Source organism: Rhinopithecus roxellana, chromosome 1 (genome assembly GCF_007565055.1).
Source record: "Rhinopithecus roxellana isolate Shanxi Qingling chromosome 1, ASM756505v1, whole genome shotgun sequence".
NCBI classification, from domain to species: Eukaryota; Metazoa; Chordata; class Mammalia; order Primates; family Cercopithecidae; genus Rhinopithecus; species Rhinopithecus roxellana.
The window spans coordinates 156,254,616-156,272,349 of NC_044549.1; the positions used below are offsets into that span (position 1 = coordinate 156,254,616).

A 17,734-nucleotide genomic window follows, 5' to 3' on the forward strand; every position below is an offset into this window, starting at 1 on the left:
GTTTGTTGTGGACAGGTATTATTTTGCTTCTATCATCCATTCTCCCACTTCTGATAACAGTGTTCCAATTTTGCTTTAGGGAAAATACCTCTACATACCCCTAGCTTAAACTGTAATTAAGTCGATATGAATATTCATCCTCCTGACTCAGTGATTGGTCAGAGACAGGCACACAACTCAGCCAGAGCCAATGAGATGCAAGGTTTTACTTGCTGGGGCATCTGGGAAAGACAGCTTCCTCTCTCTTCTTTGGGCACCACCAGAAAACATGATGTCCATTTAGCCAGATGGTGTGGTGTGGGGATGCGAGAGCTGGGCAGGCCACAGCCTTTTTGATATCAGGAGGGAAACCCTAGAACTATGCTGTGTACTGCCTGAGGGTAAAGCCTACACTGCAGAAGGCAGAGCAGAAGGACATACAAAAAAGGGTCTCGATTGTTCTGAACCTTTGGTTCAAACCTTATCTAAAGACAGAACAACTCTGGTAATTTCTACTATGCAAAGGAATAAATGTTTCCATTTTTCCATTATTTTTCTTGCTTACAATAGTTTGCATAATATTTTGGGTTTTCTGTTGTGAATGACATTCACAACATTGAGTCCTGACTAACACAAGGCTTACTATCACCTCTTCATCCCTCTCTAAAGCTCATATCTATCTTTCTCAAAAAATAAAAACAAAAGTGGAGGCGGGTGGATCATAAGATCAGGAGTTCGAGACCAGTCTGGCCCATACGGTGAAACTCCGTCTCTACTAAAAATACAAAAATTAGCTGGGCGTGGTGACGGGCATCTGTGGTCCCAGCTACTCAGGAGGCTGATGCAGGAAAATCGCTTGAACCTGGGAGGCAAAGGTTGCAGTGAGCTGAAATTGCGCCACTGCACTCTAGTCTGGGCAACAGAGTAAGACTCCATCTCAAAGGAAAAAAAAAAACGCAAAAAGTGATGTGCAGCAAGTGTTTTTATGTTTAATGCTGGATAGTATCTTTACTTGTAGAAAATAATATGCAAGGCTGGGCACAGTGGCTCAGGCTTGTAATCCCAGCACTTTGGGAGGCTGAGGTGGGCGGATCACGAGGTCAGGAGATCAAGAACATCCTGGCCAACATGGTGAAACCCTGTCTCTACTAAAAATACAAAAATTAGCCAGGTGTGGTGGCGTGTGCCAGTAGTCCCAGCTACTCGGGAGGCTGAGGCAGGAGAGTCGCTTAAACCTGGGAGGTGGAGGTTGCAGTGAGCCAAGATCAAGCCACTGTACTCCAGCCTGGTGACAGAGTGAGACTCATCTCTAAAAAAAAAAAAAAAAAAAAAAAAGAAGGGAAGGAAGAGAGAGGAGAAGAAGGCAAAAAGAAGGAAGGAAAGGAAGGAAGGGGAAGGAAGGAAAGGAAGGAAAGGAAGGAAGGAAAGTGAAGAAGAAGAGAAGGAAGAAGAACAAGAAAGAAAGAAAGAAAGAAGAAAGAAAGAAGAAGAAAGACAAGAAAAAAAAAGAAAAAAGAAAAGAAAGAACGAAAAGAAAGAAAAGAAAGAACGAAAGACCAGAAAAGAAAGAAAGAAAAGAAACGAAAGAAAAAAGAGAAAAAGATAGAAAGATCTGAGGGAGGGGGGAGTGGGGGGTGGGAGGAAGGAAGGAAGGAAAAGAAAAAGAAAGAAAGAGGAAAGAAAGAAAGAAAAGAAAAGAAAATAATATGCAAGCATTTTAAAAGACAAAGCTTTTTATGTGGAAAAAATAATACCTTAATGATTAGCAATACGCATAAACGAGAGAATTATTAGTCAGAATTTAAAACTGTAAGCAAAAAAAAAATAGGTTTTTTTATATATTGATAGAGAATGCTATTAACTCAGTTTTTGCTAAAATCTTTGAAAAGCATCACTGGAGTTACTGTCTCCTGATAGAATGTTTACCACCATCAACTACCTCAACCTGTAATTCTTAAAGAAAAAGAATAAATTCAGGAGGCCCAGTCTTCCCTGACCCTGTTGGTACTCAAGGGAAGAATGGCTTCAAAATTCCTCCATGGGTTTTGCATTTCAGGCTCAAGCTACCTTCTTGATGGAAAATTCTTTAAGTGTTTTGAAAATCATAGTCCTCCCGAACTTCAGTGGAAAAGATTCATATTGTCCAGCTGAACGAGGATTGTATACTTAAAACCAGGGATGTCCTAAAATGAAAAAGTTTCTGTGGATAAAACTGGTTACATGCTGAGACTCGAATGGAGTTAATTCTGGGGTTCAAGAGATTGGTCTTCATGAGGCATTTACGAGGGATTCAGAGGTGGAGGGAGCACAGTCCTTCCTGGACAGTTGCCTCTAGCCTGGTGGGAGGTGTTCCTCACACCCTGGACTCTCATGCAGGGCAAAAAAAAAGTGAGATATCGAGTGGACACAGTGGCTCACACCTGTAATCCCAGCATTTTGGGAGGTCTAGGTGGGTGGATCACCTAGGCCAGGAGTTCCAGACCAGCCTGGCCAACATGGCGAAACCCCATTTCTACCAAAAATACAAAAATTAGCCAGGTGTGGTGGTGTGAGCCTGTAGTCTCAGCTACTTGGGAGGCTGAGGCACCAGAATTGCTTGGACCCAGGAGAAGGAGGCTGCAGTGAGCTGAGATCATGTCACTGTACTCCAGACTGGGTGACAGAGTGAGACTCCATCTCAAAAAAAAAAGGGGGGGGGGGTGGGGCTATCACATCAGAGAAGCTCCTGGCCAGGTGGCCTTGAGGAACAGGGATGAGCTCAGCACACTGAGATGGAGCTGGCTTTCCCAGTTGGAGGGAAGAGCATGAGAAGGGACATAGGTAAAAGTAGAGTAGTGCAGGGGCCACTGAGTAGTAGTCCTTTCAAGACAGGACTTCATCATAGAACCACTTTCTCTGAGGGAGCTCTGCTGGAGGAAGTTTGCCTTTTGAATTGCAAAACCAGGGTTGATGGTGCCAGCACAGAACGGGCTGGCAGGGTAGAGGGTCTATGATAGAGACCTATAGGAGATAAAGATGGAGTTGAATTTATGGGAGCCTGCCTGTCTGTGGGAGATGGAAGGGGAAAGGCAAATTCAATGGGTCTCAGGTGAGGTGGGCAACAGATACCTACCAACACTCCAAAGAGACCACGTGCTTCTATAAAAGGGCACGGTCTAGTGAGCAAAGTCCACAGCTCCGGGTTTGATTTCTAGCACTGTCACTTAATACTTGTGTGACCTTAGACATTCACTTAACTCTCTCAGCCTCGGGACGCAATCTGTAAAAACAGGAGAAAGCTTGTTCCCTGTGCTTTACAGGAGTGATACGAGCATCGGGAGAAACAGTGGGCACAAAAGAGCACTGTCAACTGCTTCTTTCTAGTCAGTTATCTGGTCATGTTTCTGAAACTCCCCAGGACTGGGAACATAGCATGTGATTTTTTAAAAGTTACTTGATGAATGAATGAATACATGAATGAATGAATGAATACATGAATGAGTGAATCAATGAATAATATTCAAAGACCTCCAACTAAATAATAGTCAATCTCCTAACCGTACTGAAAGCCTTTAATTGACTTTGGCGCTGTTTGGCCTGGGACAAGGCTCTGAGTTAGTAGTGATCAGTTGGTGTCGTGGTAGAGAAGAAAGCCTGTGAAAGTGGAGTCATTGTCATTATCAGCATAGAGTCCATTACGCTCTCCTTCCCCATACACCTGGAGCCAGACTTGGTCGCCCACCTCCAGATGCAGGAGCACAGAGCCGGAGGCCTGGTCCACGTTATTTTCCTGGTACTGGTCATAGGTGAAGAGCATAGCCTTGTCCTTCTTGAAGAGGCTGACCTTCACATCCTTCATATAGACTGTGATGTGGTAGGCAAAATAGTACAGCCCAGGAATGTTGCAGTGGAATTTACCAGTGGAGCCATCATAGTGGTTTTGCTGATTGTAGAAAATCTTGGTAAAGCGAATGGGCATGTTGGGGACAGTAACGTAGGTCTCCAATCCCACACTGAATGCTGAGCGGTATACATAGGCACCTTCTCCAGGTTCTCCTTTCCTGCCTTGGATTCCCGGAAAGCCTCGGGGACCTTCAGCCCCGGTTACTCCAGTTTCACCAGTGTCTCCCTTAGGACCAATAAGACCTAACGAATGAGAAGACCTCAGTGACCACAAAGAATAGAACTCCTGCCTAGGTTGGTTACAGCCTAAATTACCATCCGTGTGGCTCCCACTCACAACCTTCTTGACTTATAGAGCAAGAAACCAATAAGAGCTCCCAATAGGAGAGAGATGTTACCTCCTCCTTCTATGTCTCCCACAGACAGGCAGGCTACCATAAATTCAACTCCATCTTTATCTCCTATAGGTCTCTATCATAGACCTTCCACCCTGCCAGCCCTTTATGTGCTGGCACCATCAACCCTGGTTTTGCAATTCTATCCCCTCCATCTAGGATGTCTCTCCTCCTCTATTCTGTCTATCCAGCATTCAAGGCCTAGTTAAAGCTCTGCTTCCTCCTTGAAGCTTTCATTCTTCTTCCAGGTCCATGGTGAGTACACTTTCTCTATGCTCCATACTTTGAATACTCGTTCACATTCAGTTTGACATTTTTAGAGTAGACTTTCTTGTAGTAACCACCAACAGAGCGTTGCACATTAGACATCTTACCTAGATCAAGAGTTCCCCAAAGGCAGGATTGTGCCCTTCAGGGGGTGTGCAGGTGTGCAGTAAATGTGGTTGAATGCCACTGGATGGAATAGAAGTTAGCTAGACAGAAAGAGGAATCAGAATATGAATGCATTGGGAATAAGGATGAGGGTGAAGATGGGAAAGGGGATGGAAAAGGACATACAGATGCAGCAAAGTCAAAGTCTTGATTGTAGAGGCATCACCTATTCTCATCCTTGGAAGACCAACCTCAAATCCACTTCTAGTCACTTATGGTTTACATAAAAAAGCTTTGCTTTCTCCCTGTGTCTAGGCCTTAGTTAATAATGAATGCCTTCATATAGTTTTTATCAGTCAAGGAGGTATGTGATGAAAAAAGCCAAAAACATTCTTACCTGGATCTCCTTTCTCACCCTTCTCGCCAGAGGTGCCATCTCTGCCATCACGACCTGGGACCCCATTATGGCCTGGATGCCCTGGGATGCCTGCCATCCAACCTGTGCAGGCCCCCTTGGGCAGAGGAAGCAGGACTCCAGGCCCTTGAGTTGTGGTATCCTGGCCATGACTGGGCAGAGCTAATAGCAGTAGAACAGCTCCCAGCAACAGCATCCTGAGCCCTGGAATCCACATGTGCACTGTCAGTCATGGACAGACAGACCCCACACAGCACACCCAGTTGATACCTACACAGGACTCCATCCACCTCAGCAGAGTCCACTTCTAGGAGCTGCTTTCTCAGTATTCAACTCTTCCAGGAAGACTTTTCTGAATATTGCAGCCCACCTTCATCTCCTTCTGCCCCAAAATTTGTAATACTTAACATTATTTCTGTGTGTAGTCTCCTTTCCTCAGCAAGATTATGAATTCAGTGATTGCACAGAAGACACTTCTCTAATTTTTCCATATCTGAGCACAGGACCAAGCATAGGGAAAGCTCCAAGAGTCGACTTGCCAAGAATCCATCCTTGAGTTTCCCAAGTATGATGACACAGATTGCTCCAATCAGTGCTAACCAGCTTCTCTCCCCTGGCTCCTTTCTTCTTTTTCTTTCCCCTCTTTTCTCTCATTTTCTGTGTCTATTCCTCCTTCTTACTCTCTCATTCTTTCTTCCTCTACCCCTTTCCTGGGGCACATGTTTGACCATTTGGTATATTACATTTGCACACACACACACACACACACAGAGAGAGAGAGAGAGAGAGAGAGAGAGAGGGAGACTCACCTTGAGTTAAACAGACAAGAGACACATCATCCCATGAACATATCCACTTATCCACTGGCCCTTTGTTTGCCTGGGCCACCTTTAGCTGCCCCTCCTCCCCTGTCTAATTTCTATTCAGGGCCCAGTTCGGATGTCATCTCTTTCAGGAAGTCCTCCTTCTTCTCCATCTCACTCCTTGGTTTGTTCTTTCACCTCTGTGTTTCTCCAGTGCCCTGGTAATATGGTTTGGGTCTGTGTCCCCACCCAAATATCATGTCGACATGTGTTGGAGAAGGGGCCTGGTGGGAGGTTATGGAATCATGGAGGCTAACTTCCCCCTTGCTGTTCTCATGATAGTAGGTGAATTATCACAAGATCTGGTTGAAAGTGTGTAGCACTTCCCCTATATGTGCTCTCTCTCTCTCTCTCTCCCCTCTCTCTCACTCTCTCTCCTGCCGCCATATAATGTGCTTGCTTCTCCTTCGCTCTTCCACCATGATTGTAAGTTATCTGAGGGCTCCCCAGCCATGCCCCCTGTACCACCTGTGGAACTGTGAGTCAATTAAACCTCTTTTCTTTATAACACAGTCTCAAGTAGTTTTTCATAGCAGTGTGAGAATGAATTTATACACCTAGCTTAGCTCTATTGCGCTCTATTGCACTCTGCTGTAATTTCTGTTTCACTCACCCATTTCTCCATTAAACAGCAAGTACCAGGGGGCAAAGACTAACACACTAATAGCAGAGTAAGGACTAAATAAGTACTTTTATAATGAGGAAAAGAAATCATGAGAGAGCCAGAGAAAGGAAAGGAAGGAGAAAGGAAAAGAAGAAAGGAAGAAAAAAGGAAGAGTGGAAGAGGGAAGGAAGAAGGGAGTGGGGAACGTATTTGAAACACGTATTCTGGAGCCCTAGCAAACAGCTCAAGTGGCACAGGTAGTCAAAGGACTCCCTATCTCAAAATCATTCTTCAATATCCCCCTCCCAGAAAAGGGCCCAATACAGGTATAGGGACTTTTATCCCCTCTCAGATTCTGCCTCTGATCTTAGGGGGATCTTAGGCCCCCACCTCTGATTGCTGAGGTCTTAGCCTTCCCACTCTCACCAAGGGGTTGGGAGAAAGCATCTCACAGAGAGAAACAGACCCTAGGATCCTGGATTAGAGGCAACAGTAAGACCCTCTGTGGGTTAATGTGGCTAATCCCAAGAATCTGATTCTAAACAAAGTGTAGTCCATGTGCTTTATTTTACCTTAAAGATTCACTATTTTTCATCAGTTTGCTTGTCTCTTCTAGATTATATGAAGTCTCCAGAATTAGGTTTGTCTTCAGGACAACTGAAGGTTTGTTGAAGACAAACCTCTTCCTCTGTGAGGGATGGAAGAAAGACCGTGATTCGCCTGGTATCTGGAATCCCACTCCTATGCTCCATTACCTGGGCGCTATACTGCCCTCTTCACGTGGCACAATCAACTCATCTTTCATCTTTATCACATACGTGAGATAAAATTTGTATATACATATACACTATATGTATATATTACATATATAGTTCATTAAAAATAGTAGTTATGTAGTTCTTTGGAAATGACAGAAAAGAAAACAATCCTCAACCCCAAGAATGTCTCTGTTTATTTTTAAACATAGTGGAAATCATACTTTATGTAAAACTTTATTCCTCTATTTTTCCCTTGTCATTTTCTAGTTTTTATAATCACTATTTGTAATGTCTCAGAGTGCTAGTCTAGTAAGTGGATATACTCAATATATATTCGACCATTTATATTTCATCAAACTTCTAGCATATTTTCATTTTTAAATATTATTTTATATTCTTTAAGAAATTATACTTTGATTTTTAAATTATATTTTAAATATCCTTAAGTATATAGCTTTCCCCAAGATTATTACTCTGTTATGACAGATTCCCAGAAGTAAATTACTGGACCAAAAGTTATGTACAGTTTTAAGTCTCCTGAAACATATCCCCACATGGCAGTATATGTTATACATTAGTGTGTGTATAAAAGGGCACACCTTAACTACCCTCATTAGCTTTGGGTATTATAAAAAAACATGTGTGTGTTGTCAGTTTAGTGAGCAAAAGAAATAATGGTACCTCACAGCTCTAGTTTCCTTTTTTTTTTTTTTTTTTTTTTGAGACGGAGTCTCGCTCTGTCGCCCAAACTGGAGTGCAGTGGTCGGATCTCGGCTCACTGCAAGCTCCGCCTTTCGGGTTCACGCCATTCTCCTGCCTCAGCCTCCCAAGTAGCTGGGACTACAGGCGCCCGCCACCTTGCCCGGCTAGGTTTTTTTTTTTTGTATTTTTTAATAGAGACGGGGTTTCATCGGGTTAGCCAGGATGCTCTCGATCTCCTGACCTTGTGATCCGCCCGTCTCGGCCTCCCAAAGTGCTGGGATTACAGGTTTGAGCCACCGCGCCCGGCCGCTTTTTTTTTTTTTTTTTTTTTTTTTTTGAGAGAGGGTTTCACTCTGTCACCCAGGCTGAAGTGCAGTGGCACAATCTGGGCTCACTACAGCCTCCACCTCCCGGGTTCAAGCGATTCTTATGCCTTAGCCTCCTAAGTAGCTGAGATTACAGGCATGCACCACCACTCCCGGCTAATTTTTGCATGTTTTAGTAGAGATGGGGTTTCACCACGTTGGTCAGGCTACTCTCAAATTCCGGACCTCAGGCGATCCTCCCGCCTTGGGCTCCCAAAGTGCTGGGATTAAAGGCATAAGCTACCACACCCAGCCCTTGCCTGTAAGTGTTAAGTAGTTGTTATTCATGCTAAGATTTAGTAAATATTCAAATTTCTTCTGTTTTTTTCCCTATTGTTTGATATAGTTAAAATTTCACTCTTTTTTTTTTTTTTTTTTTTTTTTTTTTTTTGAGACGGAGTCTCGCTCTGTCGCCCGGGCTGGAGTGCAGTGGTCGGATCTCAGCTCACTGCAAGCTCCACCTCCCGGGTTTACGCCATTCTCCTGCCTCAGCCTCCGGAGTAGCTGGGACTACAGGCGCCCGCCACCTCGCCCGGCTAGTTTATTGTATTTTTAGTAGAGACGGGGTTTCACCGTGTTAGCCAGGATGGTCTCGATCTCCTGACCTCGTGATCCGCCCGTCTCGGCCTCCCAAAGTGCTGGGATTACAGGCTTGAGCCACCGCGCCCGACGTAAAATTTCACTCTTTAATGTAGCTCTGATTTTTTGTTTTGATGTAAGCTGTGACCTAAGGTACTCAAATGATTTCTCCCCACTTGAAGACTAGCTGTTACAACAACTTTAACTGCATTTTTTCCTTCACTATAGATCTGATGCATTATTTATCAAACATCAGGTTCTAATATGATCTTGTAAGTAAAGTAACAATTGAGAATGAAATGGCAGACAGAGAGAAGAGAGACAGAAACAGCAACAGAAACAGGTGCAATCAGACTCAGGTGCTGCCCTTTTAGGTGTCATGAGTATTTAAGACCCGCTACTATCATTTATATGTACATTTGTCGCCCTCTACTGAATTTGAAGAGTTCAGGAGAGTGTTCTCAATAGCTGCTGGAAATAAAATGAGAAACAGCTTAGGTTTGACTAGTCTCAAGATAAGAAAAAAGAGGTGAGCTACATGAGAAGCCAAGGAGAGACCAGCAAAGCCCGTTTTGTATTTTAGGAGAATTCTTGTTCTGAGACTTTAAAGATTTCACGCATCTTTAAACTTCCTGACGGCTTGCCAGCTCTGCCTTTTCTTATTATGGCTTCGGCAATAAAACTGAGAAGAACTTTGAGCTCCATGCGTGTTTTTCTCCAGAAATGGGAAGAATCTGTGAGGCTCCATCCTTTTCCACTGGGAAACAGGAGGAGAGGAGAGAATCCAGAATTTGTGAATGGGTGGAGGCAGCTAAAGAAGGCCCCAGACATAAAGGGTGACTGGGGGCTTACCCCAAAACCTTGGAGAGAGGACAAACTCAGGGGTCTCTGGAGTTTTCTGGCTCCTCCCCCTTTGATAAAAATAAAGATCCCTTTCTCCTACCTTAAGGGAACACCCTTTGTGCCCACATTTCAGCATTATGGACAGATTTCTCCACTAATAGGTGCAATCAGCCTAGGTTCCATGACAGTGGCATGGGGTAGAGGTGCTGGAAATACAAGAGCAGGATGAGCACAGGAGCCTCGGAAGTTTCCAAGACTAAGAACGGACTCTGATTGAAAAGGAAAGTTGCATTCCAACTTAATTCTGGGTGGGAAATCGGCAATTAATAACAATTGAAGACCAGTGCAAACATGCCTAATTTTCAAAAAAAAATTCTTTCGGAATTATTTGTGTTCTTTTTTATTTTACTTATTTATTTATTTGGAGACGGAGTCTTGCTCTGTTGCTCGCATCTTGCCCTCTCCAAGTCTCAGGTTCTCCTACATGTTAGAGTCAAAAGCAGGGCTTTGAGAAGACTAAGTAGAATAAGTTTTAAAAATACCACATGAAAATTGTACTCCAAGAAACCCTCACCAATGTCAGCGTTCTCATGTTCCTCACCTCATATAATCCCGTTTAGCGGATTAGGAAGCTGACACTAGAAAGTTCTGTGTAACGCTTTCGGAGGCACCGTGATATGATAGAAAGCTCACTGATTTAGAAGTCAGAACAGAGTCTCTCAGGGATCATTTCCTTAATCTCTCAGTTTCCTCATCTCTAAAGTTGGGGTCATATATATAAAATTACAAACATATAAAAATATCTGTTTTTTTAGATATTGCCATTGCTACACTTTGTTTCCCTCCCTCCCTCCCTGCCTCCTTTCCTTCCTTCCTTCTTTCCTTCCTTTCTCTCTCTCTCTCTCTCTCTGAGGTGGAGTCTCGCTTTGTGGGCCAGGCTGGAGTGCAGTGGAGCCATCTCAGCTAACTGCAACCTCCGCCTCCCGGGTTCAAGCGTCTCCTGCCTCACCCTCCCAAGTAGCTGGGATTACAGGCATCCACAGCCACACCCGGCTAATTTTTTTGTATTTTTAGTAGAGATGGGATTTCACCATGTTGGCCGGGCTGGTCTCAAACTCCTGACCTCAAGTGATCCGCCCGCCTCGGCCTCCCAAAGTGCTGGGATTACAGGCGTGAGCCACTGTGCCCAGCCTGTTACACTCTATTTCTATCAAAAAAAAAAAAAATTATTACTAAGTAATATTGAGTACTATGATCTAAAACTCAATTATGCCTATAAAGAAAACTTTTACATGGATCAAGAAGCTAAATCTCAAGTGTCACAATTCTTTGCCTTTGTAAAATGCTATTTGTTGTGTCCCTGTGGATTTAGCATGGCACCAAAACTTCCTAAGTCTCAACTCTGTTATGTGTCCTTTAGTAACTCAGGCATCTGCTTAATTATTTTTGGTGACAAAGCTTTTGGCAACGAAGGAGTTACGCAGCTAAGTACACCCTTGAAATGTCATTTAAAAAAATTTGAGATTGTATGATTAGCTGTACAGTTAGAGCAATAAAAAATCCAGGCAGACCTTTTGATTCACCATAATCAATTTAAGATTTCTTAATATTTCTTCCCTGGCAGCATACAAAAAGGCAAAATTAATAAACAACATAGTTGTTAAATAACAAATTTTGTTACTTTTTATAAAATAAAGGGATCTATTTTATCTGTATTAAAACTAAAATTTGGCCGGGCGCGGTGGCTCAAGCCTGTAATCCCAGCACTTTGGGAGGCCGAGACGGGCGGATCACGAGGTCAGGAGATCGAGACCATCCTGGCTAACCCGGTGAAACCCCGTCTCTACTAAAAAATACAAAAAACTAGCCGGGCGAGGTGGCGGGCGCCTGTAGTCCCAGCTACTCGGGAGGCTGAGGCAGGAGAATGGCATAAACCTGGGAGGCGGAGCTTGCAGTGAGCTGAGATCCGGCCACTGCACTCCAGCCTGGGCGACAGAGCGAGACTCCGTCTCAAAAAAAAAAAAAAAAAAAAAACTAAAATTTTTGCGGACTTTTAAAATTTTTGAAAATACTGAAACCCTTTCCTCCCTTGGTATCTCATTCAATTCTCACAACTATTTTGAGAGACAGGAAATTAAACTCTGGTCTTCAGAACCCAATAACAGACTCTTAGACATAGTCCAGGAGGAGAAAAGTATTGTGGTCACACATCCTGCTTTTCAATATTCCACCCCATGGGGTGAGGGATATAAGAAAAAAGTAGCATAAAAAGACTTCCACTGTAATCTCAGCACTTTGGGAGGCCGAGGAGGGAGGATCACCTGAGGTCCAGAGTTTGAGACCAGCCTGACCAACGTGGTGAACCCCTGTCTCTACTAAAAACACAAAATTAGCCAGGCATGGTGGTGCATGCCTATAATCCCAGCTACTCGGGAGGCTGAGGCAGGAGAATTGCTTGAACCTGGGAGGCAGCAGTTGCAATGATCTGAGATCGCACCGTTGTACTCCAGCCTGTGCAACAAAAGCAAAACTGTATCTCAATTAAAAAAAAAAAAAAAAAGAAAAAAAAACAACTTGCAGATTATGAAGCAAGTGACCTGGCTTCTAGTCTAGGCTTCACCTAACTAACTCTCTGGGTGAATTTCCAGCCTTCATTCAACCTCCCCAACTTCATGCTCTTTGCCTATAAATGTGGGACAATAATCCTCATTTAACCTATCTCACAATAGCATTGTGAGAACCAATTGATAGAAAGTATGAAGAAGTATTTTATAAACTCATAAAGTGCTCCACACGTAAGTGAAGAGAAAGGCAGCAAACAAATATGTATGGATCACTGCTACACAGCCATCACCCCTTTAACCTCAATGTGACCACACAACTCCCAGAGGTAGGATGCAATTCCCACAGAAGAAATCCGAGGACCAAACAGGTTCAGTAATTTCTGCCCAAAGATATCAAGTAAAAGAGGGCAGAGGTGTGATCTGAAGTCCAAATGGCTGTTCTGGTTTTCTCCTGCACTGGCTTTCCTGGCAAACCTCACACAGGTATGGATTTGTCTGCCGTTAAAATTATACAAGGGGATGACCATGATGTTCTCGGGATCCTCAAGGGCCATACTGTGATCACTTATCTTCGTGTTAAAATGTATGAGAAATTTCACTTTGACCTACTGGAATTTCAGTTGCAACAGCAGAATCCTGCGAAATGCAGGGATAGGGTCCCCTCTGGGACTGGCAGGAGGCAGAGCTGTATGGGGGAAAGAGGTCACCAAACCTGGTGCCAATTCTTCCAGCAGAAAAGAGCATTAAAGCACACAAAATTGGCCAGGCACAGTAGCTCACACCTGTAATCTCAGCACTTTGGGAGGCTGAGATGGGTGGGTCACATGAAGTCAGGAGTTCAAGACCAGCCTGGCCAATATGGCAAAACCCCGTCTCTACTGAAAATACAAAAAAAAAAAAAAAAAAAAAAAAAAAAAAAAAGATAGCTGGGGGTGGTGGCGCCTGCCTGTAATCCCAGGTACTCAGGAGGCTGAGACATAAGAATCACTTGATCCTGGGAGGCGGAATTTGAGGTGAGCTGCACTCCAGCCTGGGTGACAGAGCAAGACTCTGTCTCAAAACAAAGCATACAAAATCCTCAAATGTCAGAGTCAAAAGGGGCCCCCAAAATCACTTCCCCCCTGCCTTGCTTTTACAAATGGGAAGGCTGAGGGGAAGGAGTAGGAATGCACTATAGAAGCCAGCTCCCATGCTAGATTTTACACACGATTTATTTTCATCTTTACAATAACTCCATGAAGGAAAGAAATGACCCCAACTTTAGAGATGAGGAAACTGACAGATTAAGGAAATGATCCCTGAGTGACTCCGTTCTGACTTCCAAACCAGTGAGCTTTCCATCACGCCACAGGGCCCCCGAAAGCATCACACGGAGCTTCTCAGACTCAGCTTCCTAATCCACTAAATGTGATCATGTGAGATGAGGAACAGGAAAACACTGACGCTGGCGCGAGTTCCTTGGAGTGGAATTTTCATAAGGCATTTTCAAAATTGATTTTACTTAATCTTCCCATAGCCCTGCTTTTGACTCTAACATGTAGGAGAACCGGAGACTTGGAGAGAGAAAGATGCTAGCTAATTCAACCACTGGATTGAATTATATCAAACTCCCATTTTTAAAAGTCAAAATAGGCTGGGCACAGTGACTTATGCCTGTAATGCCAGCACTTTGGGAGGCCAAGGTGGGTGGACTACCTGAGGTCAGGAGTTTCAGACCAGCCTGGCCAACATGGTGAAACCCCGTCTCTACTAAAAATACAAAAATTAGTCGGGCATGATGGTGGGCGCCTGTAATTCCAGCTACTTGGGAGGCTGAGGCAGGAGAATCACTTGAACCCATGAGGCAGAGGTTGCAGTGAGCCGAGATTGCGCCGCTGCACTCCAGCCTAGGTGACAAGAGTGAAACTCTATCTCAAATAAATAAATAAATAAATAAAAATACATAAAAGTCAAAATGTAGAATATTGGCAGTTTCACACGGTGCAACCCAATAATAAATGGCATAACCAGTAATCAACTCAGCTTTGCCTAGGTCCCAGGAGTTTTGCCCGAGAGCCTTCACTCAGCCCTGGAAGAGCTGTCAATATCTCCATGCCCAACACACACACCTACCCGCACCCATACACACACCTCCACCTACGTACGTGCACACCCACACACCACATCCACACATCCACACACATATGCACCACCCCCACACACACATACACACCCATCCACATGAGCACGCACACACACACACACACACACGTACTCTCAAGGAACTAATAAAACAGAGCATCCCCCACCACCACATTTTTAGGATAAGTCTCTCTCCACATGATGGCGTTTCTGATGGAAATTCCTGATTGACAGCATCTACTCTCCAAAAGACATCACCTCTTGACTTTAGCCATATGGCTGGGGCCACCGGTCCACTGGCTTGACTTTAGCCGTATGTCTGGGGCCACCGGTACACTGGCTTGACAAGGAGTAGTGGAAAGTTTGTCCCTGCAGCCACCTTAAAAAGAGCAAGGATATAATCCCAGCCCTTTGGGAGGCTGAGATGGGAAGACTGCTGAGCCCAGGAGTTTGAGGCCAGCCCAGCCAACATAGTGAGACCCTGTCTCTACAAAAAATTTTTAAAAATTAGGCAGGCATGGTGGCACACACCTGTAGTCCCAGCTACTCAGGAGGCTAAGATGGGAGGGTCACTTGAGCCCAGGAAATCGAGGCTGCAGTGAGCTGCGATTGCACCACTGCACTCCAGCCTGGGTGACAGAGTGAGACCCTGTCCCAGAAAAAAAAAAAAAAAAAAAAGGAGCCAGTCTTGTGTCTATTTTTTTTTTTTTTTTTTTTTTTTTTTTTTTTTTTTTTTTTTTTTGAGATGTAATTTTGTTCTTTTTACCCAGGCTGGAGTGCAATGCTGTGATCTCGGCTTAAGACTCCTCAGCTGGGCGCAGTGGCTCACGCCTGTAATACCAGCACTTTGGGAGGCTGAGGCAGGTGGAACATGAGGTCAGGAGATTGAGACAATCCTGGCCAACATGGTGAAACCCTGTCGCTACTAAAAATACAAAAATTAGCTGGGCGTGGTGGCGCATGCCTGTAGTCTCAGCTACTTGGGAGACTGAGGCAGGAGAATTGTTTGAACCCGGGAGGCGGAAGTTGCAGTGAGCCGAGATTATGCCAAAAAAACTCCTCAAGACTTAAGGAAGAGTGGCAGCAGGGACTGCTAAGGAAGCTGCAGGACTCCCTGTGTACCACTGGCCTTCCTGAACCAAGCTGACACCATCATGCTCCTTCCGACATATTCTGCTAGCATAAAGGGACCCCCATCTCCCCAACTGAATTAGGCAGAGCTGGCCTTCCTTCTAGTGGAGTCCCTAGGAGTGAGTTGGTGCCACCCTTTGCGAGGCTTGATCTAAAAACCAGAACCTCTCCAGACCAGGGATCCACGTCCTCTAACACAAGAGAGGCTGATCTAACCTGTAAAATCCCTCCCACTCTGACCTTCACCATCTACAGCTCAAAACCACCAGGACGCCTCAGAAACAGCACTCCCTGGGGTGACCGGGATTAGGCTTTACAAAAACCAGGTAGATCCAGTTTCTTCTGTCAGAAAATGTTTTTTTATTACAATTTTTCATAAGTTCCAACTATATGCCAGGCTCTTCTCATTTTATCTCATTAGAACCAACCTTCCTTCCTTCCTTCCCTCCTTCCTTCCTTCCTTCCTCCCTCCCTCCCTCCCTCCCTCCCTCCCTCTCTCTGTCTTTCTTTCTTTCTGACACAAAGTCTCGCTCTGTCACCCAGGCTTGAATGCAGTGGCAGGATCTCACCTCACTGTGACCTCAGCCTCCCAGGTTCAGGCAATTCTCCTGCCTCAGCCTCCCGAGTAGCTGGGATTACAGGCACCTGCCACCACACCTGGCTATTTTTGTATTTTTAGTGGAGGCGGGGTTTCACCATGTTGATCAGGCTAGTCTGGAACTACAGACCTCAGGTGATCCGCCCGCCTCGGTCTCCCAAAGTGCTGGGATTACAGGTGCGAGCCACCATGCCTGGCCTCATTAGAACCTCTTGATTACCTTGTAAGATATCCCCATACCTACAGATATCCCCAAATCTATAGACATGTCACAGTCATCATTGTATCTCGTGAACCCAACCCACTGTCTGGACCATAGGATCTGCTCAGTAAATATTTGCTGAATAGAATGAAGTGGCAGAGCTGGATTCCAAATTCCGTTCTGAAGTCAGCACTCAGCTTGACTTTTCTCAAGCTGCCTTCACATATGCTTCTTCCTTTGCCCTACCTGGTCAAGCTAAGAGGCAATGTATTCCTTTATCCCCCTTAATCAAATTGGACTTCATCTGTGGACAAACCCTCCCACCTCACTGACCCTAATTTTTGCTCAGTAGGTATCCTGCCACAGAGAGAATGGGGAAAAATCAGAATGGTTCCAGGCATCTTAGAACGAATGCCTGAAATAACCCTTTCTCTCTTGGGGTTGTGGGAGAATTGAGGAAGAAGCCCAGTGCATACCTGCCTCCACCAGTGCTGCTCTGACCAGAGTATCCACCTATATCCACTCCCACACTGCTATGGCCAGGAAAGCCTGGGTGATCCCAGACAGAGGCTATGCATGCACCCTTCACCCAGCCTGGAACTTCACAGAATTGCTCTTACCCTCTGGTATGGAATCAGAACCACAGACTGCAGTCAGAATGGAAGTGAGGAGGAGATGGCCCAGCCTCAACAGCCTGGTACTCATGGGGGCAGGCAGTCCCCACCTCACAATTGTCCTTTCCCATTGGCCGGCTTAGTGAGGGCCAGAGGCCGGTGGGCAGGCACATGTCCCTGGCAGCTGCCCACAGCCTCCACCCTAGGGAACCTGGTGCAACCCAGCTTGGGCTTGGGAAGCCAAGTGGAGCTTCAGTCAAAGCACTTGTGTCTCCAGGCCTTGACCCTTATTTTGCCTCCTACAACAGCAACAGAAGATGAGGCAAAGGTCAAAACCACAGCAGGAAAACAAGATTTTTTTTTCCTGCAACTGACAGAGAAACACCCTAATGTAAATGAATTGCTCAGTGGTCCAGGAGGCCCCCCCCCCCATAGATTTGCCCTAAAATAAGTCAGGACACCAATTATCACATCACAGTCTTGCTCATTGTGCGTAATTAAGTGTGAGACTGCGTAAGTTCAGACAGTGAGTGCTTCAGAAGGGAGCACTCTCAAAGGGTCTGCAATCAGGTAAGAAATGGAGCACATCCTCCACTCTCTGGCCTGGACCCTAGATTTAGGAAAGACTTTGCATATGAATTCTGAGAACTGGGCTGTGAGGAAGTTCCTGGAGTGGTGTGGGGCTTGGCAAGTTAAAAAGGCCCTGAATTCTAAAAGCTTGTGGCCTCAAATCGCAATTTGAATCTA

At 44.9% G+C, this 17,734-nt stretch overlaps 1 protein-coding gene across 1 annotated transcript; it reads right to left on the bottom strand.

Annotated features, from left to right (window-relative positions):
* Nucleotides 1–3,309: 3,309 nt before the first annotated feature.
* ADIPOQ (adiponectin, C1Q and collagen domain containing) lies at nt 3,310–17,058 on the bottom strand. Its single transcript, XM_030938590.1, has 3 exons — nt 16,994–17,058; nt 5,026–5,247; nt 3,310–4,104 (listed from the first exon to the last, which is right to left on the bottom strand). The coding sequence occupies exons 2-3, from the start codon at nt 5,237–5,239 to the stop codon at nt 3,584–3,586; spliced, it is 735 nt and encodes a 244-aa protein (XP_030794450.1). The 5' UTR covers nt 5,240–5,247; nt 16,994–17,058; the 3' UTR covers nt 3,310–3,583.
* Between the last annotated feature and the right edge of the window lie 676 nt (nt 17,059–17,734).